The sequence below is a fragment of the Peromyscus californicus genome, unplaced genomic scaffold (assembly GCF_007827085.1).
Source record: "Peromyscus californicus insignis strain IS unplaced genomic scaffold, ASM782708v3 Scaffold_5__1_contigs__length_169319896, whole genome shotgun sequence".
Classification (NCBI taxonomy): Eukaryota; Metazoa; Chordata; class Mammalia; order Rodentia; family Cricetidae; genus Peromyscus; species Peromyscus californicus.
Genome location: NW_026294573.1, coordinates 53,212,110 through 53,240,052, shown reverse-complemented (window position 1 = coordinate 53,240,052; position 27,943 = coordinate 53,212,110). Strand labels below are relative to the sequence as shown.

At 44.6% G+C, this 27,943-nt stretch overlaps 1 protein-coding gene across 8 annotated transcripts in view; it reads left to right on the top strand.

Annotated features, from left to right (window-relative positions):
* The window catches only part of Patj (PATJ crumbs cell polarity complex component), a 328,062-nt gene that overhangs the window by 213,415 nt on the left and 86,704 nt on the right, over window positions 1-27,943 (top strand). For 4 of the 8 annotated variants that reach the window (XM_052718902.1, XM_052718901.1, XM_052718905.1 and 1 more), the window contains exons 30-32: window positions 7,444-7,516; window positions 17,176-17,262; window positions 26,451-26,600. In XM_052718902.1, coding sequence (XP_052574862.1) covers window positions 7,444-7,516; window positions 17,176-17,262; window positions 26,451-26,600 — 310 coding nt within the window. Of the gene's footprint in view, window positions 1-7,443; window positions 7,517-17,175; window positions 17,263-26,450; window positions 26,601-27,589; window positions 27,747-27,943 lie in introns of those variants that run through there. The other 4 variants (XM_052718906.1, XM_052718903.1, XM_052718908.1 and 1 more) reach the window with 4 other exon arrangements.

The following is a 27,943-nucleotide window of genomic DNA, read 5'->3' as shown; positions in this document are numbered from 1 at the left end:
TCTGCTTCCCAAGTGCTGGGATTAAAGGCATACGCCACCACTTTAATAATTTTTAATGCCAAAGATTTATTTCTTTTTCATGTTATATCCCCATCAAAATTCAGCAAAAATTCAGGCCTCTCCAATTCGCCCTGATCACCCTATGCAATGTCAGTGCACAGACATTCCATGTCAGCTTGTCTTTCCATGCTCATCAAAGTAGAAAAAGAACAGTTAGTTAATTACTGGCCTGGCTTGCCAAGAGAAGAGGAGTGCACGCCAGAGGAACTTAGGAGCAGCCTTGTAACGGTGATCAGGTAACTGAGGGAATTATGCTCTGCTGTGTTGCTTACTGCTTGCCCTGCCACATGCTATTTAAAATAGTAACATTGTAAGCATGTGTTAGCCATTATATCCATATAAAGGGTGGACAATGTAAATATGATGATCAGGGAGACGGCAGTTGGTAGAGTGAACAAGCTTGGAACAGTGTGTTCCCTTAGGAAGTTTAGAAAATGGACTTAAGAGAAAACTGTGGCCCTGTAGAAATTTCCCCAGGGTAGGTCTGGTTAACTTGAGCCTCTAAGAGAAGAGGACAGCTGTGGCTCTGGGGCAGGTGGTGACACTTAGTGCAATGGTTCTGAGAGGAAGCTCCAAAACCAGACCATGGTTTTTGAATCAGCCCTCTTGTAATTTAGTAACCTTGGCGGGTTGCTTCACTGGCACGTAAAATAAAGAGAAGATGAAGAAAATTCTAGCTACCCCATGGAGACCTTCTGGTTTAAAGGGTATACAGTAAGCACTCAAATGCTATTTCTACTGACCATGGATTCCAAGTTGATGACAAATGCCTGTTATTCCAACACCCAGGAGGCTGAGGCAGAAAACTTTATAGTTCAAGGCCAGCCTGGCCACATAGTGAGTTCTGAGCCCTCATGAGCTATGTAGTGAAACCTTGACTTTAAGATAGATAGATAGATAGATAGATAGATAGATAGATAGATAGATAGATAGAAAAAGTACCACAGTTTTCTCTTTTTGTATCATATATTTTGCATCACTCCAAATTCAGTGGCTTACAGCACCCCCACCTGTTGGCTTATGGGTTCCGAGATCTGGACAGGAGCTAGGTTTTCTACTCAGGGTCTCACAAGGTAGAATCAGGGGTTAGTGAGTCTTGAGTGTGTGGGCTGTGGGAGCAATTCTCTTGTGAACTCCTTCTTATTGAAACCGTTTCCTTGCTGGCTCAGGTTGGGGTGTGCCCAGTCCCTCCTCCTCATCAGGCAGCTCCCTCAACCCTGAGATCAAGGTGTTCTAGGAAGAATTTCCTTCAGCTTAGAATTCACGTAAACAGTCTGATTAAGGGGTCAGGACACTGCATTTCTGAGACAGGATGTTTCTCTAATGGCTTCTCCTAATTAGTTCAGGAGCAGTCAGGTAATCTCCCTTATCCTGAAGTCAGTTGTGTCACTTAACATAAGCTGACGGTGTAAGTAAATCCACAGACCCACCTGCACTGTTGTGTGGACGAGGGAAGGAATCTCAGCCCCTCCTTAGCACTCTGCCTAATCCATAGTGCATGGTTTTTATGCCAGTGCATCTCTGTGGGTGTGGTGCATGTATTTGCTTGTGTGCTGCTCTGGCCTCTGCATTTAAACATACAGGGACACATACATGCATCACATATACATCACCTCACAGCTCCCCACTGCCCAACACAGGATAACATCTGCTACTCTGTTGCCTTAAGACAGGGTTTTCAAAGAACTGGAAGCTTGCTAGTTGAACTAGGCTGGCAGCTGTAAGCTCTTAGAACTCTCCACTCCTCAATATTAGGGTTGCAGGCATGCGCAGCCACACCCAACTTTTTGTGTGGGTGCTGGGGATTTGAACTCAGATCATTATACTTGCAGAACAAGCAAGTGCTCTTACCCACTGAGCTGTCTTCCCAGCCCCATAAGTGTGTTTTCTTAACAAAGAAGAATTTAAATCAGGACCCAAAATATATTTGCTATAAATATATTCTACAAATAAGAGACTGAATTGGTAGTGTTCTTAATAGCCTATTGAGAAAAGCTAAACTGACAGCCCCAGGGTAGCAATTCTACAATTGTAATTTTCTGTTTGTTTGCTGTAGTCCTCACTAATTGCTGATATCATCAAGGCAGCAATCATGTTTTATTCATTTTTATATTCATATTGTAAACATGTGTCAAATATATGTACATATTCAAAATAAAATGAGCGATATCATTGAGCTTCAACTAATTAAACTGTAACCAGCTTAAATTAAAAAGAAGACAGGCCTGGGGTGTAGCTCAGTTTGTAAAGTACTTGCCTAGCATGCATAAAGCCCTGGGTTCTATCCCAGTACTGTACAAACAAGTGGTCCTAATGGAAGACTGTAACCCCTGCACTTGGAGGGTGGCATCAGGAGGGTCCGAAGTTCAGAGTCATTCTCAGCTGGTGAGTTAGAGGCCAGCCTGGGATATGTGAGACTGTCTTGACAAAAAATGGGGAGACACTGTTAGGAGAGTGCAGAGACATCTCGCTGATTGTCAACAGGAACCACTAAGACTTCTGAAGAGAAGGCACCAGGGCATCGTTAGAGATGTCCACACAGGGGAGTTGCCAAGCCCTGTAGTAGCCAGAGGATTGCTTTGGTAGTGTCTTAATGACACACCACTGAGCTTTGTGTATCTGCTCTAAAATGTGAGTCTCTGGGATAGAGAATTTGCTTGCCCCGAAGGTAACTATCTGCTCCATACACTTCCATTGAGGCAGGGTGTCTGTGTTATCTAGTGTGGATATAATATACCATCCAGGTGTTGCCAATGAGCTGGACATACACCACATTTCCTTCATGTGGGGAAGTGCTGATTACTGGCTGGCTACAAGCAGCCTGTTGTCATTGACTCATGGAAGCAGGTTAGAAAGCACAGGACTTAGCTTAATCACACTGCCTTCCATTCCTTGCTTTCTAAGGTCACTCATTCTGTAGGTACTGTAGTGTGCACACTCTCTTGCTAAGTGGCCTGCTATCAGCTGGGATTCCAAAGACATAAAATGTCATTCCTATGCTTGTAGTGGAAGAAAGAACAGCTCAAGCAGTTGTCATAGGGCACAGCAGGTACAAAGATGGACATTTCCTGCCCGTTAGCCATGGTCTCAGTTACCCGGCTGTTAACCAATGTCTGCAAGTATTGACATTTTTTGCTATTTGAGATACTAGCCTATTCACATAACAGTACCTTGTTACTGCCCTGTGTTGTGTTAATGTCTCACTGTGCCTGTATAGAACCCATCCAGATATTCATATGTCCTAGTTACCTCTAACTATCAGCTTGACACAGGGTCATCTGAGAAGGGAGTTTCAATTGAGGGATTTCCCAGGTCAGACCAGCGTGTGGACATGTCTGTGGGGGTTGTCTTAGTTGTTAATTGACATAGGAAGGCCTAGCCCCCTGTGGGCAGCACCATCCCTAAGTAAGTGGTCCTGCGTTTTGTAAGGAAGCTAGCTAAGCATGAGCCAGCAAACAGCATTTCTCCATGGTTTCTGCTTCAAACTCCTGCTCGAGTTCCTGCCCTGACTTCCTCAATGATGGACTGTGTCCTGGAAGTGTAAGCCGAATAAATCCCTTCCTCCCCTAAATTTCTTTTGGTCAGTGTTTTTATCATAGCAACAGGCAGGAAACTAGAACACTGTGTATGAAAACTGAGTATAAGCAGGGTCCATTACTTTGGTCTTAGGCATCCAATAGGTATCTTCAGACATATTCCCCAGGGATTGGGGTTACTGTGGTATCCACAGGGAAATGTACCCTGGAAGTTCTCACTCTTATCTGTGGTGGAGCTTTATTCTCTCTGTCTCTCTGTCTGTCTCTGTCTCTCTGTATCTCTCTCTGTATGTCTCTCTCTGTCTCTGTCTCTCTCTGTCTCTCTCTCTCTCTCTCTGTGTTTAAGATAATTATAAAAACACAAACAACTGCCACTCCAGGTGGGATCTCATATGGGTGCCTAAGAACCTTCCACTGTTGTTTAAAAGCTTGATTATAAAGCAGACAGATTTGACTCCTTATGAGATCTTAGACTGTTGAGGGCTGGAAGTTTCCTCAGGAGTCCCTAGCCCACTGCTTGTGTGCGGTAACAATAACGTCACCTGGCCCACTGCTCATGTGCAGTGACAGTGTCACCTGGCCCACTGCTCGTCTGCCATGACAATGACGTCACCTGGCCCACTGCTCATGTGCAGTGACAATGACGTCACCTGGCCCACTGCTTGTGTGCAGTGACAATGTCACCTGGCCCACTGCTCGTCTGCAGTGACAATCCTTTTCTGGTTTCCTTCTCCTGTGTCTTTACAGTCACTATTAAGTGGATTATAAAAGACTATGAACTGTAACTTATTCTGCCCATTAAGAGTAATTGCAAGTTTTCTATGATGTGAGATTTAAAGAAAAACTAGTGGACTTTAAAAGGCATTGAAGTCATACTAATGTGTGGAAAATCATTAAATTTTAAAGAGATAGCTTACCTGATTTAAGCTGTCCTGAGACAATTAATCATGACCTCGAAATATATGGGCAGCCATGTTTTCAATGCTCATAGCCTTTAGGAAAGGAAAAGCCATCTACCTAACTACTTCCCAGTGTTCCCTGCCCTGTGAGCTCTACATCTGGAGCAGGTGTGTCCCATTGGCTTTTTGCTCAAAGCTTCATTGAACTCTGCTGTGTTATTCAATAGGAAAAATTACTTGCTCCATGTTACCTGATTGCTTTTTCTATGTGTGAGCAGCTACTGAAGAATGGATTGGAGTCCTGTAATTGTAATCTTCTAATACTGTATGTTCAAGGCATCAGTAATGCTGTCAGGAAAAACAAATTCTTCATGTTCTATAGCAAATGTTTCTAGATGTTGATTTTCTCACATTTGTTTTGACTTAGTTCAAGTACTGGACAATCCAAAAAAGGGACAAAATGAGAAATGACACCTATACTTTTTAAAAATGTGTGTACATAAATTTATGTATACGTATATTATGCAGGTGTTTTTGCATGCAATTGGAGGCAAGAGATCAGTGTTGAGTGTTTCTTCTATCATTTTCTACTTTATTTCTTTGAGACAGAGTCTCTCATTGAACCTAGAACTTGCCAGTTCTTCTAGGCTGACTGCCCATGAGCTCCAGGGATCACCTGTCTCCGCCTTCCCAGCAGATTACAGGCAGGAACCTTTACTTGGATGCTGGGGATCTGAACTCAGGTCCTCAGCCTTGTGTGGCAAGCGCTTTATCAACTTAGCCAGCTTCCCAACCCCTTCATCTCCTTATACTCTGCCTCATTTCCCAAAGAATATTCACCAGCTTAGGATTCTGATAGTTCAGTCTGCTTCTATTAACAGTCTAGAAACAAGAACTTTTGAGAAGTGATTTCCCCAAAGGCCCACAACTAGAGGTGGGATCCTCCCACGAGTAACACAGTAGACTGCCTCCTCAATGTAATAAGAAGCTGTAGGATGATTTAAAGCCAGAATCAAAGTATAATAACATTAGGTAGGAAGGTCAAAAGTTCATGGTCATCTTCCTCTACGTAGGAAGTTTGAGGACAGCCTGGGCTACATGAAACGGTTTCAAAACAGAGATGATAATGACAAAGAGGAGGAGGCAAGGGTGGTGATTAATATAGTCAGATTTATCTATTAAAACCATAATAATTTTGCTGTGGGAAGAATGGACTTCAGTGAAAATGCTGAGAAGCATAAGACTATCAGATAAAAAGCTCTCTTTGATCAGGGTGAGAAATGGTGGTGGCCAACACATAGGGTAGGCTGGGAAGTAGTGAAAAGGTTTAAGATGTATTTTGAACACAGAGTCATAAGACTTGTTCATGGATTGGAAATACCACTGAGAGATGAGTTTTTTTCTAGAAAGATTCTCCGCTCTCCACCTATGCTCATGCAAGTGACCCTAACTAAATGCAGTTGGACACACACAGGTAGGCATGAAAGGAGGAGAGGGGCTCACAGGGAAGAAGAACAGGTTCAGTGGTGAGGAAGGGATGAGAGAGTCATGGGGGTGCTTATGATCAAAGTACACTGGCAGAATAAATTTCAAAGACTCTTAGTTCCCGGTTGACCAGGAGGGCAAGTCTTCATGAGCACTCAGGCGAGAATAAGCTACGGAGCAATCTGGAGACAGAGTGGAAGAGCGAGTTCTGTTTTCTCAAGATGCTTGTCAGACATGTAGTAAAGAACTGTAAAGTGGGGAAATGCAAACATAAAGTGGTGAGCTCAGGAGAAGACCCAAGTTGGCTATGTCAATGTAGAAAAGGTAAATGTGGCCCTGTTAGAGGAGTCAGTCATCTTGTTGAGGTTATTCAATCATACTGGAGAAGTATGGGGAGGTATTTATCAATTGACTAAAGGTAGACCTTTCAGGAATGTAGGGACATGACTATGACTAAGGTCTAAAGCAGGAATGACATGGACCAAGGGACTTGTTACCCAGCTGCCAAGTCAGGTAAATCACCTTTCTATGTGGAAAGACATACGGGTCTTATGTTTATTTATTTTGCCCTTTTTACTACTAGGGTTGAAGTCAGGCCCTCATATATAGTCAGCAAATGTTCTAGCATTGAACTACATCACCAGCTTTCCTGTGTTAAGCAGAAAGCATCTGTGTGAGTTTTCATGCTTTTATTTGTGAAAGGTAAGACTTCACATAAGTAAATCGTATCTTAATTATATTAGTCCTGCAGGATGGGTGAATAGTGAATGACAGTCATGATCTCCCACAAAGCATTGCTTACTGTCTGCTGGTAACACAGAAATGAGCTAGATAATCAGAACTGACATTTTAGCCATGGCTGTGCACCTGTCCCCCTGCTGATTACATGCCAGCTCCTCCCTGCCCTGCTCATTTAAGATGACAAGCAGCATTCACTTAACCACAAGGCATTGTCTTTCTAGAGCACTGCTCTCCCCATCCATCACTCCTCCTCACAGACTGCCATGTAGGGCCTGTATAGATATCTTGACATCCTTCATTCACAGAGCAAAGTTTGAAGACAAATGAGGCAGCTGGGGATATTTCCAGTTCAAAGAACACAACGCTGTAGACATGAGTGGGACCTAGAGGCTGTGTACAGTCATTTGAAAAATTGACATTCCACAGTGCCGAAAGAGTTGACACCTGTCCAAAATTATCTTCTACAGCATCGGATGTCCTAGGCCGGATTTACTAACTCCTAGCATCATCATTCTTTGTTATTAGTAACTGTATCTGAGTGTCTCTCAAGTGTAGCAGCTTGTCTTTGTATGATAGCTTTGCATGCCGGATCTCTCCTTATACATGTTTAATTCTATGGTGTTATGTGCACATTTTGAACTAAGAACTAAGGAAGTACTTGTAATTGGAGTCAGGAACTTAACCATTTTCAAGTACTGATCTTCCTGTATGACATTTCACAGAAACGAAGATGCAGTCCATCAGATGGCCGTCGCTCCCTTCCTGTTGCCATCGAACTCCCCATCACCTGTTGAGGTAAAGCTGTTCAGAGAAGTGCACTCAGAATTTTTCAGCATTTCCATAAAACCTTACTTTTTTATTTTTAACCACATAATATCTGTTAACTAGCAAATTTTCATGTCTAAGGTAGAAGGCATTTGAGGTATAGAAAGTATCATAAGGTATAAAGCATTGTTGAATAAATGTATTGGAATCAACTCACTGGTATTACCTCTTTAGAGTTACAAAGTTGCTCAGATCTATTGGATGATCTAGCAGTGGTCATTTATATACTCAAAACCCAGAGAAGCCTACAGCTGCTCCATCCACAAAGCTGGAAGCCTTAGAACAAGGGGGACTGCAGTGTAGTCCACCTTGGCTGAAGGTTGAACCCTTGGGGAATGGTTGGTGTGAGTCCGCACGAAAGACAGAAATAGCTGGACTCATCCTCAAGGCACCACAACAATGATAGAACTTGTCAGGAAGAATGGCACTTGTACCTGTGGGCTGGTGTCTCCCTCTTCTTTTCCTTCTGGACACTCAGCCTCATGCATGACTGCTGGCTTTCCCCCTCAGTTTCTCCTCCATAGATCCACTGTCTCTAGAAAGATCCTCACATACACACCCTGAGGTGTGCTTTACTAGCCCCATCTCTGAATCCAATCAAGATCAGTCACGATTGAATCAGAAGCTATTCCAGTTACAATTTTTATCTGTTTTGGCCAGTTATTGTCTTAAAAATTTGTATCAATAAACAGTTTCCATCATTGTGATTTCAGCAGTCTTGCCAACACTAGGGTTTTTTGTTGTTGTTGTTGTTTGTTTGTTTGTTTTTTAATTTTAAGACCTCAAAGGGTCTGGCGATGTAGCAGTAGGATTTGTGCCTGGCATGCACTAGGCCCTGGGCTTAGTGCCTAGCACCAAGAGATTGTGGAGGGAATGGAGAGGAAAGACATGGAGTAGATAGAAGACATGGTGGCAGAGGACAGCCCCGCAGCCAAACTACCAGTTCAGATCCTGCAACCCTATAGAAGCCATGGAGCCTTGATGAGTTGTAGTTGCAATAACCCTTTGACCAACACTTTAATTTTTTTTTTGCAAAATAATGACAGTAGCTTCTGCCTCATTGCTAAGATTAAATAATGTATGTACAGAGTATGTTCTAAGACCCCCCAGAAGATGACTGAGACCACAGATAGTACCCAGCTGTATAGAAGCACCATGGTTTCATTGGTTTTCTTTTGTCTGGAGTGGCTGTGAATATCAACCACAGGACTTCTTTAGTATGTCCCTGGCCAGCTGGGGTTTGCAGCTTCCTGCTCAGGGGGCTGCACTTGGCAGGTGATTGAGGATGCTGCTAGCTGTGCCAGACCCTGGCTAGGTATTTCCAGTACTGCTTTCATGACTCCTATATCCAGACTGAGAGGCAGTGTTGTTATTTTCAACCTTAAGAAGAGACTAAATCACATACCCATGGGCCCTTGTTCAGGTAAGCCAGTCGGACCTGGCCATGACCACCAAGCCCAGCACTTGTCATGGAGTGGGAAGAAGCAGTACATATGGAGTACTTAGTACAGCTCCTGCCACAAAGCAAGCATTCAGCACAGGTGAACTGTTTTGTCATTTGAATCTTAGTCAACCTTTATAGTATATAATACTAGCTATTGCAATTCATTTTAAAAATAAATGTGCTAATCACAGAAATGGTTAGAATCGCTGTTGAGATAGAATTTAGTCACCTGTTTAAAAAAAAAAGATTTCTTTTTCTTATATCTTAATTTTGCTGAATCAGTATTAGCCAGAAAAAGTAGCTTGGTGTCATTCAAAAGAACTTCATTGTCTTATGAACATTTAGAAGGCTGATTTTGCCATTTTTTTTTCTTTTGAGGCATGGTCTCACTCTGTAGTCTTCGAACTGTAGGCTAGAACTCTTCTATAGACCAGGCTGGAGGCCGGTCTCAAACTCATAGAGATCTGCCTGCCTTAGCCTCCTGAGTGCTGGGATTAAAGGTGAGCACACCTGGCTGGTTTTTGCTTTTTAAGTAAAGCAGGCTGCTAATGTATATGAAGTAGAAATGACATCGCATGTAATTTTCAAGATCCTCATCACAATAGCTGAGTTGTAGTATGCCATTGTCAGCATTTCATTTGAAAGATAAGGAAGTCACAACTAGGTGCTAATACAAGAAATAGTTTCCTTTAAAAGAATAGGGCTCTGCAACTTCTGTTATAATGTTGCCATTGGAGTTACATTCTTTAGAGCTGCTAGCTCTTGGCACTGCTGGCTCTAGTGACTGTCACCTACAGAAGAGCACCCGCCTATGGGAATGAAGTTTATGAGCGCTCTTCACCATTCCGTCCTTCTTATTTGCCTACATGCCAGTCCAGTCACTCTGCCCTTACCCATAGGCGTTTCTGTGAGTGTTCACGCATAATTTATAAGGTGTATGACAAAAAGAACTGGTTTAAACCATAAGCCATACATTAAGTGCAGCCATGCCACTGTTAAGTTGAACCTGACAACAATAATTCAGGCTGACTTTATTGCATGCTACTGACATCTCACATTCCTTCCCTGTTTGGTACATATTTAGTAAGCTCTTACATCTGGCATAGTTCTAGCCAAATACTTCATGCAGTTATGTGCTCATACAGTCAAAGAGAATATACCAGCAGAATATTGAACTGGGAGTGTGATGGTTGATGTTGAGTTGCTTGACTTTCTTTCTGCCAGTTGTCTGTTGGTCATATGACCTTGGTAAAGGCAGTTAACCCCGGAAAAGCCCCTCTTCTCTGTGAAGCCTCTTCTAAGTATATCAGAAGTGTATGAAAGTCAGGTCCTATGTCGGAAGAGTCTGCACAGCCATTCATGTTTCTGCAGCGCTGTTAGCATTTCTGTAGAGCATACTTGGCCACAGTGAGACCATTGCAGCATTGTGTGGCACAGTGTGTAAGCACAAGCTCAGAAGTCAGGCAGATCTCACTTCTGATCTTCATCCTGGAAGGATTAACACTTTGAAATGCTTAGACGAATCCTGGCATACGCTGGGAGTTTATTTTGGTTGTGCTCATATTATCCCAGCCTCTAGCATACATTCCAGCTTCCATCTTGAATGGTTATGAACAAAATGGGATTTATTCCTTTATTAAATTATTTAATTCTTGAATTGACAAATGAAAAGTGTTTATATTTGCCAGTATCAACATTGTTTTTGGAATATGTATGCATCGTGAGATGGCTAACCCAAAGTAGATAGCATGCATTCCTTCACATACATAGTTCTTGTTGTTTTGTGTGTGCTAAGATTATTTGAAATCTCCTAGAGTGCTGCATGCAGGTGGTCCCATCATTGAGGCCTGCGGGGCGTTTACCCACCAACCCCACAGTTCCCAGAGTTTTCTTGAATGAGAGTAGCAGGAAATATTAGAAGGATTTAGATTGTAGAGATAAACAGATAGAAAATACAGGATAGCCTCGAGAGGGCCTGGAACCTATTTCAATGAGCCCTGAGTGTCTCTGCCCTAAGGTATTTATAGAAACGCCAAGCGGTGGAGCAAAAGACCTCCCCCCAGCACAGCCAAGTGCAGGTCATCTCAGACACCTGTACTCAGGCCCGTGGTCCAATCATCCTCTCTATGCGGACCTGCTGGGTAAAGCCACGAGGAACCCTGAAAACGGGCTCCCACAGAGGCCAGAGACAAAAATAGTGAGTTTAAGGCTAGCCTGGGCTATATAACAATATCCTAACTCAATATCTAACACACACACACACACACACACAAAAAAAAAAAAACCTCTTAGTGATTTTCAAGGCTGCAGGCATTTTTAATTAGTCTGATTACATGTCTTTTACTTAATTGCCCAATCTAACTGAAATTTGGAGCCTTTGACTTACATTTCCTCAACTCCACCACTAGTAACCACCATGCTACTCTCTGCTTCTGTGAGATAAAAATTTTTTGAGAAACCATAGTTAAGTGAAATTCTGTAATATTTTACTTAGAACACCGGGCTTGTTTCACTTAACGAAGTTCTCCGTGTTTACCCATCCTATCACAGGTTAATTTTTCCAACGCTGGTAGATTTACACAGTGTATACATGAGACTCGTTTTCCTTATCCAGCCATCCGCTGACAGTGCTTAGGTGATTCTGTTCCCTGGTCATTGGGGATAGTGGTGCAGCGAATGTGAGTGTGTATTTCGTTTCTTTGGTTGGATTTTTAAAAATGTCTTATGTGGCCAGGTGTGCCTCACAAACCTCCCAACACTGAGGCTGAGGCAGGAGAATCATGAGCCCAGCCAGGCTGGGTTACAGAGTGAGACTCCGTGTGCCTAAAAATGGTTTCGTAGAACACGGGCATAGTACCAACTAAACCACAGAAGAAGAAACAAAGAAAATGTGGTTGTCGGGGGAGTAAGAGAGGGATGTGAAATGAAATGAAATAATGGAAGATGTTGAAAAAATAGACTGAGGTTACATGAGAGACTTGAATTCTAAACTCCAGAAGGCCTCAATGACAAGCTGTAGGCACTTGGAGTTGTTGGAAGCATCTTGAATAAGACCAGCCGACCAGGGCTGTAATTCAGGATTAGTTGAATAACAGTGTCAGAGGTGTCTTAAGGCTCAGTGTGTAAAGGCACTTATGAAAGGCAGTGTTAGAGGTGTGAGATGGCTCAGTGTGTAAAAGCACTTGTGACGGGCAACGTTAAAGGTGTCTTGAGGCTCAGTGTGCAACTTTATGCAGAGCCAGACGACTTGAGTTCAATTCCAGGAACCAAAACAGTTCCCACAAGTTTTCTGACTGCCACACGTGTGTGCTTTGGGATAAACGTTTCTTAAAGAATGCCGTCTTGATTGGGAGGGAAACCGAGTTAGAAAGTCATTGCAGGGGTCTCATAAGAGATGGTGAGGGCTCGGTAGAATCAGGATGTTGGATATTCATGGCATCCCTTCATGAGGAGGCCTGGATCTTGGAGACATCTTTCTACAACAGGAGCTTTGGTTTTGCTTTTGCTCAGAGGCTGTGCTTTTCGAATGCCTCCCGAGAGGAGGGCCAGCCACGAAGAGCTGAGGAGATGGTTGCAGAGGGACAGCCATTGCCCTGATTTCCACTTGTCCTTTAGTTGTGCACTGCTGTTCTGGAATTCCAACTCATCTAAAAATATGTTCATGGTAGTGGTTAGGAAAGAGAAATGCCTAGTAAACAGGATTTTTTTTTTCCAAAAAGAAATATTTATGAACTTCTGCTGCAGTGAGAATTAAAAGTCCTATGGGGTGTTTTGAAAAATGCATTGGATTTAGGAACACAGTCGTAACATATTCTAAACCAACAAACATGGACCTTATTTTAAAAATGAAGAAACAAGCCAGGTGTGATGGCCCATGACTTCAATCCTAGCACTCAGGAGGCAGGGGCAGGCAGATCTCTGTGAGTGGGAGGCCAGCAGAGTGAGACCTTATCTTTAAAAATTGAAAAGAAAACAAGTTCTAGTTGTACTGGGTGGCATGTTAGGTTTTTCAAGTATTATGTTGTTTGGTGATATCTCAAATTAAAGGAGTTATTTTTATTGATATGTTCTTGTCACGTTGGGTGAGGAAATGGGAGGAACAACAGTACCGTTCACCTGGTGGGAACGTCTTTCTAACCCACCAGAGCCTGCTTAGCTTGAGTGGTGCTCTGCTCTCAGAGAAGGTTCCTGCCCTCAAGCTTCTTTCTGTCCAGTCGGTAAGAAACTGTGGGTGAATTGTCCAGCTGAGAAACAAAGTAGCATAAAAATAAAATAGCAGGCACGGTGACAGGACATCCTGCAGTCCCAGCTCTCAGGAGCGGGAGACAGGACTTAAGTCCAAGCCCAGCCTAGGCTGCATAGTGAGACTCTGTCTCAGAAATTATTAAATTAGGAGGCCGGGGAGTGAGTCATGAGCATGAGGGCCTGAGTGTGAATCTTTAGCACAGGTTTGAAAGCTCTACAAGGCAGAATATGTCTGTCACCCCAGTGCTGGCCAGCCGTCTAGCCAGTCAGTGAACCCCAGGGTTAGTGCTTTCTCTCCTGTGTACATGCTCATGTGCGCGCGCACGCACGCACGCACGCACGCACGCACGCACGCACACACGTGCGTGCGCACACACACACACACATTTTTTAACTATTGAAAATTCATACAATATAATCTGATCATGGTTTCTCCTTCCAGACCCTCTCCAGTCATCCAACTCCATGCCTTCTTTCTCTATTTAGAAAACAAACAGGCAAATAAAAAAAGGAAATAAACCAGAATAAAAATAAATAGCAAAAAAGCACAAGAAATGCACACACAGGTATGCACACATACAAACAAACAAAAACAACCATAAAAACAGAAAATCGGGAACCATTCAAGCAAAAGACCAGTGAGATAAAAAATGCCCAAACAAATCAATATGAGACAAAAAATATCTGCAAAAATACCATTGAGTTCATTCTGTGTTGCCATCTACTGCTGTGCCTTGAAGTGTGGTTTATATACCCAGCAAGACTCCACTGGAGAAAATTCATTTTCCTCTGCAAGCGGTTGTCACTTGGAGATAGCTTCTGGGCTTGTGTCTCCTTCCCACTCTCAGTGCCAGGAGCCTCTTTGGCGTGAGTGAACCTGTGCGGGCCCGTGAGTGTTGCCACAGTCTCTGTGAGTCAGTGTGTCAGCCCTGTTGTGTCTGGAAGACACTGGTTCCTTGGTGCCATCCATCCCCTCTGGCTCCTACTGCCTTTCTGCTTCCTTTTCTTCATATTTCCCAGAGCTCTGAGGGGAGGGGTTTGATGAAGACACCCCATTTAGGACTGAGTACTCTGAAGTCTCTCACTCTCTGCACATTGTCCATTGTGGGTCTCGATGTACTGTTCCCATCTCCTGCAAGAAGAAGCTTCTCTGGTCCAAGTCCCAGCCCAGTGTAGCCCTATTCCCCCCCCCCCCCTAATTAAAAAAAAGTTAAAACATTAAACTAAAATAAATGAAAAAACAACCATCATCACCTTATTTAGGAGATTCCCAGTGAACCCAGTAGAGGAAGAGAAGTTTGGAATTTTAGAAGGTGTGCTAAAAAATGTCCTTAATAGGATACAGGGAGACACACACACACACACACACACACACACACACACACACACACCCCTATACCATCTTTGGGTGATGTTGTGTTGATCCTTTACCATTTACTCATCTATGGTCCTGACTTCCTGTGTTTCCTGACTTTGGTCTTCCTGGGGAATTGTTGCCATGAGCAGCCTTGGCCAAGCCAGCCACATTGAACAGGTGGTTTGAAGATCAGCAAGAGAGAAGTGGACACCTACCCCCTGGATTAACAGACTCATCCTGTCAGTAGCCATTTTCCTTCAGCCAGATGGTCCTCAAGCCACCAGGGATCCTTGTTCCTTAGAGTCATGCTTCTGACCGCCTTCCTGTCTCTGACTGTTGGCCATGTTTTAAGCTCTTGGCAAGTGGGGTGATTTAATGGCTCCTTGCCCTGTGAACCATTCAATTCTCAGAGTGGAGGTACAATTTTGTTCGTGGATTGTTTAAGCACTCATAATCTACTTGTAAACCTTAGCTTGCCTAGAAAGTAAATGCCTCATCTCCAGCCATCCTCAATTCCTTTTGGATTTTGACTTCAGGTCTTCCTCAGTGGAGGTGTGTCCAACTGAAAGCAGAAGAGAGTGTTTAAATTGTGACTGTAGTACAGCTTGGAGCATGGCCTTTGAAGGGAGGCAGACCCAGGAGGGATGAATACAGCATCAGACAAAAGGGCATGAAAGAAGCACAGATGTTGGCATCAGATTCCCCGCATACATAATTAGGATGGAAAAGAGATGCTAATGAATGTTTCTGGAGAAACAGTAAACATGAGACGCATGAGTGCTGGCAGAATAGTACACTGTCTTACAGAAAAACATTTTACGAGATAATATGAAGTATAATATAATGAATACGTAAATCAGTAAGTAGTTGTCTATCGTATAATCAAGTAATAAGCATGGACACAATTGTATTGCTGCACTTTCATGTGACTAGTGGCACTGTAGTTTTATACCAGCATCACCATCAATGTGTGATGCATGTGCTAGTTTTTATGTCAGTGGCACAGGTTAGAGTCTTTTTTGGAGGAGAGAACTTTGAGAAAATGTCCTCGGTAGATTGGCCTGTAGGCGAGTCTGCAGAGCATTTTCTTAGTGATTGAAGTGAGAACAAGCCATGAGGAGCGAGCTAGTAAGCAGCAGTCCTCCACGGCCTCTGCATCAGTTCCTGCCTTCAGTTCCCACCTGACTTCCCTCACTGATGGACCTTGATTGGGACATGTGATCTGAAACACACCCTTTCATCCCCCCATAGTTACTTTTGGTTGGTGTTTTAGCACAGCAATAGAAACCCTAAGACATGGAACTCCACTATGTATATGGTCCATCATTGAAACATCACTTTGTGATGGATGACTGTACCCAATACTTGTTTCTTTGGGGGCTTTTTGTTGTTGGTTTGTTGACAGGTCCTTGCTGTATAGGCTGGACAGCTCTTTGGGGCCCATCCAGTGGTCAGAGCTGGCAGCTTCTCTTCCCTGGCTCCTTACAGCCTGTTATCCTCCATCAGCTTCACCTTCCTGGCCTGTTTTCACTCTCCTTTGCTTCTGCCCAACCTGCCTTATAAAAACAGGGAAGTCATGGTTTCTACTTATTGAGCAGACATCTGATATTTCATATGCCCTTTGAGTGGTGTAACTTAGTTCTCAAATATTCATTCATTTCTTTTATTGCATTATTGATAAATGGTCACGTGTGGTGGTTTGAAAGAAAATGGCCCCCAAAGAGAGTGGCACTATTTGGAGGTCTGGCTTTATTAGAGTAGGTGTGGCCTTGTTGGAAGAAGTGTGTCACTGTGGAGGTGGGCTTTGAGGTCTCCTATATGCTTAAGCTTTGCTCAGTGTGATATTCAGTCTACTTCCTGTTGCCTGCATATCAACATGTAGCAGCTCCTTCTCCAGCACCATGTCTGCCTGCCATGATGATAGTGGACTAAACCTCTGAAACTGGAAGCTGCCCACTTCAATGAGATGTTTTCCTTTTTAAGAGTTGCCGTGGTCGGGGTGTCTCTTCACAGCAATAGAAACCCTGAGACATCATGTATCTTAGTGACTACATCAGTTCAACGATATGCTTTATCTAGGCGCATAGAATTACAGTTCTGTGGGAGAAATAATTTTTCAGTGTCTATTGGCTTGTGAAAACTGAATATGTGGACATAAACATCCAGCTAATTAGTAAAATACAAAGAAAAGAGAGCCAAAGATGAGGAAAGAACTCCCAGCAAGCCTTCAGCACATCTTTCTTAGTCTTGTTACCAGAACTGACAAAGTTCATTGTCCAGGTTCCTGTTCCTGACAAACTGTTGACAAGAAGAAGGGAACTGACCTGAGACAGCCAGGCCTGTGCCTAGGACAGAGCAGGGACTGGCTTTCCTGAGGAATACTACAGGCAGCCGGAATCAGTGCCAATAGAGCAAATGGACAGACATGTCTGCTGGCCTAATGGAGGTGGCAGGATGGCTTCTGCAGAAGTGGTGTCCACATAGCATTAGGAACACTGCACCCACAGCTGTGCAGTGTGTGTGGTCTGAGACAGAGTGAATAAAGAATGACATCTTTTTTGCTTTTCTTTTACTGTCCCACAGGATCTGGGTAGCACTGAACCTGTCAGTAGTGAGGAAGACAGCAATGTGGACGTTAAACACCTGCCTGACACGGAAAGCCCCAAACCGGTAAGAATCCTAGACTGGGAGGGCTCAGGGCTTGCACTCACTCCCCCTAGAGGAAGGACTGGCTGCCTCTTATCTTGGCCACTAGGTTCTTTGAGCTCTGAGACAGGAAGGGCTTTCCACTCAGCAAGTGAGTGGCTCTCCCTGCACACTGCCGCCCCCACCACACTGGAGCTGTGCTGTCTAGGACTACAGCGGCAGCTGAGCACTCCTTCCAATCCAGTCCAGCCCTGGGTATCTCCAGGGTCTGGACTGAAGGAATCTTAGCCACACAGGAGGAGATGGTGTCTTAGATTCCTAGTAAAAGATACTTAGTCGCCCCAGATGAGGGAAGGTGTGGCTCCCCTACCAGGTGCACAGGATATCTTGTTGTTTAATCATCTGCTTTAAACCAAGCTCTGTGCTGTGTTCTGCCTCTGGGAGAGTGGTAACTTATTCACCAATAAGGGCAATGGCTGCTTTGTGCGCATGCTCTCTGTATCCATGCCTTTTTTCATGATGTGCTTTCTGCTTTGTAGCCCATCACTTCCAAAGTTGGACTGCAGTTGTCAGAAAGGAATGGGGTTGGTTTTGGTTGTCGTTGCTTCCCTGCCCCTCTGTGTTTCAAATGTCTGTAGACCTCCAGAAGTCCACCACTTAGATGATTTTAAATCTGCCTGAGGTTTTATTTTACTTGAAGGAGTTTGAGATGTCATCCATTTCTTTATCTTCTTTCAGCTTTTAGAAAAAATATGAGTCGGAACTGCTTAGATTTTATCTCCAACTAAGTGAACTGATTTATTCAGGCTTAAAGAAAAGGTTACACCAGCAAGAGTAGAAATTGTAGCAGACCACAGTTGGGCGAACCTCTTGGGACCCTAGACTCCCAGTATCAAGGGGAGCAATAATAACACATGGGGACCCCTGCTCCTCTTCCAAGAGACAATGCACATCTGCACTGAAGGGCCATTCATTTAAATACAGGTTAACTTATTCTTTGGGATACTGTGTCACTATGGATACATTACAGTTCTTAACCTTCCTAATGCTGTGACCCTTTAATACAGTTCCTCATGTTGTGGTGACCCCCAACCATAAAATTATTTCGTTGCTACTTTATAACTGTAATTTTGCTGCTGCTATGAATCATAATGTAAATATCTGATATGCAACCCCAAAGGGGTCCTGACCCACAGGTTGAGAACCACTGCATTAAAGGAAAGTATTTTAAAGCAACATCATTTCTCTAGCAGCCCTCAAATCAATCCCCAGAAGAAATGGGAGAGAAGGAGGGAGGGGAGGGGGGCATCCTCTTATTTCTTGAAGAGTCTGATCATACCCACAAGGCTCTCCTGGAGGCTGCAGAGAAAAACCATTCTTTATGCACTCTGCTCCTAGGCACCAATAGTGAAGAGTTGGTTCACAGACAACTTAAGAGGCCTGAAGTATAGAACTTCATTTTAAAATTGTATATATGTGTGTGTGTGTGTGTGTGTGTGTGTGTGTGTGTGTGTGTGTGTGTGTGTATTTTGCCTGCATGTATGTCTGAGTACTACATATGTGCCTAGTCTGGGCTTATTTTTAGATATCAACTCATCCGAGAAAAACTGGGTCCCCTCTCTTGTTATGTCTCTCTCCCCTTTTTTCCTTCCCTTCCCATCTTCCTCGTTTTCTGGTATTCTAAAATTTCTGTCATCATTCCCAGTAGAACCTATCCATGGTCTAACTGAGAGAAGAAAGATAACCTGAATTTGGACACATTTTTAGCATTATATAAATGGTCTCGTATAAAATATTTTCGTTTTTTGTTTTTTGTTTTCTCGAGACAGGGTTTCTCTGTGTAGCTTTGCGCCTTTCCTGGAACTCACTTGGTAGCCCAGGCTGGCCTCGAACTCACAGAGATCCGCCTGCCTCTGCCTCCCGAGTGCTGGGATTAAAGGCGTGCGCCACCACCTCCCGGCTCGTATAAAATGTTAAGAATTTGGCCTTAGCCTGTTGTGGTGGCACATAACTTTATCCCCTCAGTTTATATTCCTAGTAAAGGGTAGAACCGGGGTTTGGATCCAAGGAGTCTGGCTCCAGTGTTTACTAGTCTCAAACTCAGAATGATCTTCCTGCTTCAGCCTTCCAAATGCTGGGATTACAAATATGAGACACCATACCCTGTCCTCATAATCCCCAAGTGAGGTGATGTTGATTTTGTAATTCTTATTAAAGCATTAGCAGGTGGTAATGAAAGGATTGTGTTCAGCGTGGTTAGTGTACAACTTGGAAAGGTGGAGTGCACTTTTCACCCCCAGAATGAAAGCTCTAACCTACTGATGGTTCTCCAGGGAGAAAGATGAGTAAGATGGGTGTGTGAGGGAGGGTACCAGGGAAACTGACTTACTTGACCGCAGAGTCTCGGAAGCCCCACAATGGGTTGTCTGTAAGCTGAAGAACCATAGAAGCCAAGTCCAAAGGCCTTAGACCCAGGGATGTCACTGGGACAAGTTGTGGGATTCACACGCTGGAGATCCTGGGGCGCTGGTGTCCAAGGCCAAGAGCTGGTACTGCTGCTCCAGGAAGGGTGGGGAAGAGGAATTACTCTAAGCTCACCTGTGAAAGCAGTAGTAAGAGACAGGGAACTGAGATGCTGAAACATGAACCAAGTTGCCTAAAACCACCCAGCTGGGAGGCTGCTCTCTAAAGCACTGTGTAATAGTGCCAATCACAAAGATGCAGACACAATGAAACCAAAGTCCACCAACCACGAGGATCATTCTCTGATCTACACTCTCTCTCTCTCTCTCTCTCTCTCTCTCTCTCTCTCTCTCTCCTCTAAATCATCAACTCCAAACATCGGAAAATTTTGAGATAGAAACAGGTCATTAAAGAGGTGAATTTTAATGGCTCAACAGTTAAGAGCACTAGCTATTCTTCCAGAGGACCTGGGTTCAATTCCTGCACCACATGGCAGCTCACAACGGTCTGTTTTGTGAAACTACTTAGCAACAATGCAGGTGTGTGTCAAGTGACGCCTGGTCTTTCAAACTTAGTTCATGGTTCACATATACAGCCTCCATAACATTTCCCATTTCTCGCAGTTTTTTAAAAGTTGTTTCAGATTTTTGGTTTGATTTGTTTTCATGCTGTCAGTGGCCTTCGTTGCTACTATTGTCTGACCCTTAGCACAAAATAGAGAAGTGGGAGAACTCTAGGTAGCAAGGTGGCATACAACCTGGAATTTCTCTGTGGTGATTTTAGAATTTATAGGGTACCAAGATGCCTGGGGAAGTGTAAGCTGTTTCCGGAATCAACTTTCAACTGACCTAAGTAGTCTGTGGTATGAAAACTCAAATGGAAGCCAGCAGCTCATTTCACCACTTCAGGGTTTCATCCACTGGGCTGCCTGGATCTTAGGAGCACCCTGCTCCCTGCCTTCAAATGCCTGGCCCACGTAAGCTTTGCAAACACACTTCAGGGAAGATCAGTTTCCAAATGCCAGCACTGTCAGGTACAAACGAAGAGCCTGAGTCTGTAAAGACCTGAATCTTCCTCCTCCAGTCAAGGGCTCTGAAAAGGCTCACACTGCCCATCTGACTCCTCCTCCAAGCCTGCCTATCTGCTGCCTCTTTGTTGTGGGGATTGAGTAGATTCTGCACATGAAACTCAACAGCACTTGCCTGAAGCAAGGCTTAGTCTGAAGCAGCTAGCATTAATACCAGATTCTGCCTAGGTAAAATCCAAGTGCCCCAACGCCCTCATTTGTCAGCCTGCATTTTCTTAGAAGCTGTAGCATGACTCTCTAAGAAGAACACATAAAACATCATTCAGGGCCTGGAGAGATGGCTCAGCGGTTAAGAGCACTGGCTGCTCTTCCAGAGGTCCTGTGAGCAACTACATGCTCACAACTATCTATAATGGGATCTGATTCCCTCTTCTGGTGTCCCTGAAGACAGGTCACTCATATACATTAAAAAACAAACAAATAAATTAAAAAAAAATCATTCAGATTCAGAAGTACAACTTGATCCAAAACAGAGCTCACATTGGTGTCAGGGGCCTGACCACCCAGCAAAGGTCTTTCCTTTGGTCAGTACAGTGTTCCTAAGAGGGTCAAGCCAAGTTTTAGACATAGAAGCTTTTAATTTTTTAAATATGTAATTTTATAAATTCCTTGAGAATTTCATTGTGTTTTGTGATTATACTCCCCCTCACCTCCACCCATTAACTCCTCCCAGATTCGTCCCCACCTCCCTGAGGCCAACCTTATTTCTGCTGTCTGCTGGTTGAATTCCTCGCAGTGGCTGTGCCTTTAACACTAGCAGCCAGCCGCTGAGGCCGTAGCCTGGGGGGAATCTGTTCCCCCAGACAATGGCTCTGCTGCTGTGCTAAAGGCAGCTTTAACTAAATCTCTGTTGTTCTAATAAAACTTCAACTCAAAGGCTAGAGTGGAAACCTGCGAGCTGGGAGAGTAGCGACTGGCTGACTTTCTCTCTTAGCTGGTGTCCTAAAAGCCACTCTCCTACACCGCCCCAACTGAAAACCCATGATACGCTCCTCCGTTCTACTTCCTGTCAACTAGTTGCTAACCCCACCTCTCTGAGCCTAGATTAATTTTATTTATTCAACGCAAACGCAACACATCTTTACGTAGTTAAACAGATGCAGCATAAACAAATGTAACACATCTTTGCCTAGTTAAACAAATATTCCAGAACACTCACCCCCCTCTAACTTACTAACCCATCGGCTCCAGTTTGTGTGGCCATTCAATGGAGCGTGGTTGACCTACAGAGCCCAGACCCTTAAAGGACACTGACTCCCCTCTGCCAGCAGCCGTCATTGTCCACGGCTCCATAACTACAGATGGGGCTCCTCTGTATGGAGCTTTTATACACAAATCCCACTTCCCAGGTTTTCTTTGCAGGTGGGTGAGCAGTCCACCTGCCTTTCCAGTTTGTTTTTCCCCTGCAGCCTCCCCATTCTCCCAGCCCTTCACTTGCCTCATTTGTCCGCATCGCTGAAAGTGCCCACACCTGCAGTAAGGATCGAACCCTTCTCTATCCGACTCACTGATGTTGAAGTCTGGAAGGCAGCGTGAGCCACAATGCTTCTCAGACGTGGTGTTGGCCTGGAAGAGCAGAAGTCAGTTTTTCAGACCACACCTAACCTGTGAGGAGAGACACCATGCCGGGCACTGCCAGACTTGAGAGCCCAACGAAGCACTCTCCTGCCCACAGTTACTAGGAAACAGGAAGAGTGACCACCAAAGAGTTCTTCACAAAGCTCAGTCTATAATCAATGTCATGTCCACTGTATCCTGTCTAAATTCTTCATTTTAGATGGCCCTTTTTTTGATAATAACACATGGTGGCTAGCCTCGTGCTGATAATCATTCCTCACTTACAAGGCTCCAGGTTCGTGTATTACACCCTAATATTACTTTGTGTGGTGGGGGGAGGGTGCACATGTTGGGGATGGGAGCCAGACGTCAGCCTCCAGTCTCTCCCTCAGGCACCATCTACCTTGTTTTTTGAGGCATTCTCTCACTGGCCCGGAGACTCCCTGGTCAGTCCCTAGCCCCTGGGATCCAGCTATCCCTGCCTCCTGGAGCTGGGATTTCAAGTGTGCACCACTCTGCCCAATTTTTATGTAGGTTCTGGGGCATCAAACACCAGACACACAACAGACACTTCATGCACCGAGCTACATCCCCCACCCTCCACCTAGTCTCGCTTCAGTCTCTCTTGCTGTCCTCTGGAAAACCAGCTGCATCCCCAAAGGTCACTTCCAGAGTTTCACAGCCTGTTGAAACTGCTGTCTGAGAAAAGTCCTCTTCGTTTCACGTTTCGTCCCTGGATTAAAGAGAGCACTGCACACAGTTAGATGAACAGACAGGAGGGAACGAGAAAAGGCTGCCTGTGCTTTAAACCTGATCCTGAGAGGCTGGGACTGGCTAACTTTAAAGAGGAAGGGGGTAGGAGGGAGAAAATGTGCTGAGGCGATGCCGTGGTCACTTTGGAAGTCTGTCTTTGTTTCTACTTTCTGTTGTTGTTTATCAAGTGGGGCTGCTGAGCTTAAAGTTCTCCCCCGATTTTGGAACTGACACTCAACTGTGGCACATAATCCTACGTGATTTTCTAGTGAGTGTAGGTGTGTGAGTTGACTTCCTGGCTGGTATTTCCAACAGATGTGACTGTGCACATCATCATTCCTGTCCAGATCCACCATAGAAATGGCATCCACAGCAAGGGTCTGGAGATTCTCTGTGAGGAACAGGAGACCGGCTGAGCCAGCACTGGCCCCTCTCTTTTGACAGTGCGCACATTGCCGATGTGGAGTTCAAGTGCATTCAGATGTGTGACATTTTTCACAGCTCATTGTTCTTTATATCTCCATCTCAGAGACGACTTGGGATTTGCTCAGATGATGAATTTCCCTTTTCCTAGTCATAAAAATGACAGTGGACTTCTAATCAAATCTATTTCATGGACATGCAAGAAAAAGCTTTTGGCTTTTTCATTCATCCCCTTCCCTCTTGTATGGTAATGGAAACCACAGAGACAGAAGAACAACAAGGCAGGCAACTTCATGAATGCAAGGATGGAAGCTGCGGGGGGGGGGGGGGGGGCATTTTAACACTGGTTTACACTTCTTGCTCACCTCCACCTCACCCCACCCCATTCCTCCTGCCCAGTGAGTTCACCCCATTCCTCCTGCCCAGTGAGTGACTGGCCCACTGAGGAGACTTCACTTGAACTTGTGCTTACATGGAAGGAATCACTTGTTAGCAACATTTTTTTTTTCTAAATGGAGAAAGGGCAGGGCACAGAACTCAGCTGCCTTGCCCATACCAGGGGCTGACTGAGGCCTGGGCTTCTTGGAAAGCAGTACTGCTCAGCACTGGCCTGTGAGGGAGAATTAGCTTCCTGGAGAAGCCTTGCTTGCTGGTATTATATTAAGACTCCGGAAGCTAACACCTGTGTAGGCTGTGGTGTCTTTCAAAGGAAACTGTAAGTCCATAGAATCTTTCCGATGTAGACCATTTGTACCAAAGACCTGTGTGTCCTGGGCACATCACTGACCGTAATGCCCATGGCCCGCTCTACCCAGGAGCTTCCAGAACTGCTGAGAGTAGTGGCGGGCTAATGTTTGCAGTGTTCACTGTGTACTCTGAAAAGCATCACTCTACTCCATACTGTATGGGAGAGTGAAACCATTTTTAGGTTGGTCCTAATATTAACCCATGTTTTACTTGAGATCAACCCTACTATTAACCCATTTTATAGATAAAACTGAGGTAGAGAGAGAGAAGTGGCACAGAGAGGATTGAATACAACTTTAAAGAAGTGATTATTAGGACTGGAAATATGGAACAGTGGGTCACGTGCTTGCTCTGTAAGCATGGGGATCTGAGTTCAAATCCCATGGGAAGTAGAGAAGGAAAATCCCCAGACATTCTTACGCCAGCTAGCCTGGCATATGCAGCGACAAGGAGACCCTGCCTCAAACAAACCTAAGATTGACCTCTGACCTCTGCATGCATACTCAGACATGCACACACCGCACACATTCATGAATATACATATCACACTCAACTTGGGAGACTGAGAATTTGACCTTCTAACACATCCAGACCCCACCTCCAGATATTCTTGGTGTTATAAATATTAAAAGGACAGTTGGGGTCCATTCTCTAATAGCCTGGGACAGTTGCTGTGAAAGACATTTACTCCTCTTGGTGTTTTGGTGACACCCCAGCTGAGCGTCTTCATTCTTGTGTTGTCGGAGCCAGTTCTGTCACCCTGGGAGTTGTCACTTCCTTTAGCTCTAGCAGAACCAAGAGAGGAGAACACAGATTTCCACAGCAATTATTCTAGGAAAGATTCGGAGGCAGTGGGGAGGGCTGGTATCTTTCAGTGTACAAACTCACTTTGGAATGTAAAGAATTCCTTAGGGGGCTGGAGAGATGGCTCAGAGGTTAAGAGCACTGACTGCTCTTCCAGAGGTCCTGAGTTCAATTCCCAGCAACCACATGGTGGCTCACAACCATCTATAATGAGATCTGGCACCCTCTTCTGTATACATAATAAATAAATAAATCTTAAAAAAAAAAAAAAAAAGAATTCCTTTGGGTTGAGCTCCATCGACATTTGCCACTGAACTGTGTTCCTGAACTGTGAAACATAAATATGTGGGCTAGGGATAGTTTCTCTCAAGTTTAACAAATTTTTTTAAAGAAAAGTTTGCGTGCTATGGGAGTCTTTAGTGACCTTACATAGCCAAAAGTAGAAATTCACTTAAAGGCTGCAGATGTTGTCCATGTCACCTGTAGTCACTGCTGGGATGGAATTATCATTCAGCTCAGGAACAGTTGGTGCCAGGGGTGTCTCAGCTGTGCTCATCAGGCAGATACCCCCCCTCCCCAGCAGGGTGTGCACATCACTCCTGGGGCTAAGCCTCTGCCAGACAGAGCTGACGTCTCCTCCCTTGAGTCACTAGAATCTGAAGATCTCTGTTCTTGTTTGATCCCAATGTCTACCCTTAGTCCGTTACTGTGTCCATAGAGAAGGGGCGCTTTAATTACCTAGTTGCAGAACAGGAGTATGGTGATTTGAATGAGAATGGTGTTTGAATGTTTGGTACCCATTGGTGGAACTATTTGGGAAGTATTTGGAGGTGTGGCCTTGTTGGAAGATGTGTCATGAGTAGGCTTTGAGGTTTCAAAAGCCCACACCATTTTCACAGCACTCTTGATGTCCTCCTCTTACTGTCTCCTCTCTCTTGCTGTCTCCTCATTCTCCCTCTCCCTGTCTGTCTCTGTCTCCCTGCCTGTGGATCAAATTTAGGCCTTAGCTCCTGCTCCAGCACCATGCCTTCCCAACTGCTGCCATACTTCATGCCATGGTGCTCATGGACTCGGCCTCAGACACTGTAAGCAAGCCCTAAAAAACTTTGTTCTAGAAGTTGCCTTGGTCCTGGTGCCTCTTCACAACAGTGGGAGGTAACTAAGAGGAGGAGTCAGGCTGCCTTGAGGATTGCAGGCAGACCTGCCTCCCATCGTAACTGGCATCTAGGAGAATCCAATATGGCCTTAACAACTAACCCTCTGAAGTACCATCTGCTGATCCATGTGCCTTTGTTGCATAAACAGTGTCCATTAGGAGCTCCCATGCTGTGCTGAGGCCTTCGGTGCCAACCAAATGTGCTGTGTCCATTTGTTTCAGGAGCTAAGCTGCGAAGTCAGCGTCTTAGAACAGAGCTCCATTGTGCAGTGGCTGGAAGGTGAGCCAGCTCCAAGCCAGTGTGTATGCCAAGGGAAGGAACCCGTGCCGCTGCAGGGCCATGAAGTGCTTCTGTCTTCTTTGAAATCTCAGGTTAGAAACGAACAAGTACACCTTGTTCTGACCTGGTAGCAGATCTAAGTACAGAGTCTCTCTGCAAGACTGAGGACCTTCTGGCAAAGAGTGCACTCTCTTTCCCTCATGGTTGGTGCCTTGATTAAGAGCCAGCTGTATCTGCTTGGGTTCCGGCTTAGTACTACTGTGTCTTCTCTGCCTCTGTCACTCAGACTCTGAAAACAGATGACGGAGTTTGGGGGTTTTGTTTTGTTTTTGGTTCGTTTTAGACAATGTCTCCTGTAGCCCAGACTGGCCTTCAGCTCACTATATAGCTGAGGATGACTTTAAACTCTGTGTGTGTTGTCACCCCAGGTACTGGGATTGCATATGCACCCCGACACCCAGTCTAAAACGGACCTGAGAGTATCTAACACAAGCCCATTGTGCACATCAACAAACACGCAGCATGACTAGCTCCGAAACTGGCATATAGTCAGTAGTTGATAGCTTTAACTGTCATAGTTGGCACTCTCATTCTGCACAGCCCCTATCCCTTCAGCCGGAAGTTTAAGGTAGTCAGTGTAAGAATAAGATGGTGTGCTGAACCACACATCACATTTCATCATGCCATCCTGTTGCATTTCTGACCTTGAAGGAAGATGCAGGAACTAATGATTTCCTGGTACCTCTTCGTTCCCCTGGTCCATGCAGTATCATTCCCTTGTGATTATTCATTTCCATAATCATCCCTCCAACTTGTAGGAAAAGGTGGTAAGCACTGGGGCTCCTCTGCTGTCACGGCATACCTGCTCTCTAATCAGATGTTGGATTCAGGCTTGCCCACCAGCCCCTTTCCAGGTAGCTTGTTACTACTTTCCTACTGTTGAAAGAAAAAGGGGTAAATGGACCTTTCTAAACCCTCCTCCTACTAATCAGAAGTCAAACCAGTTGGAACCCATATTTTCTGGCCCTTTTTATTTGCAAATGTAAGAAATATCAGGGGGTGCTGTTTCCTCTTTTACCAGGACCCATCAACATGGGCCGAGTTCACACCAAGACTTTGAAGAAGGCAGCCCAGGTCTTCATTGAGAAGTACTACATGCACCTGGGTAATGACTTCCACGCTAACAAGTGCATGTGCCAGGAGAATGCCATTATCCCTGGCAAGAAACTCCCCTACAAGATAGCTGGCTATGTCACACATATCTGATGGAGAGGATTTAGAGAGGTGCTGTGAGAGGTATCTCTATCAAGTTGCAGGAGGAAGAGAGAGAAAGGGGAGAGAATTATGTTCCTGAGGTCTCAGCCCTGGATCAGGAGATCATTGAGGTAGATCCTGACACCAAGAAAATGCTGAAGCTTCTGGACTTCAGCAGCCT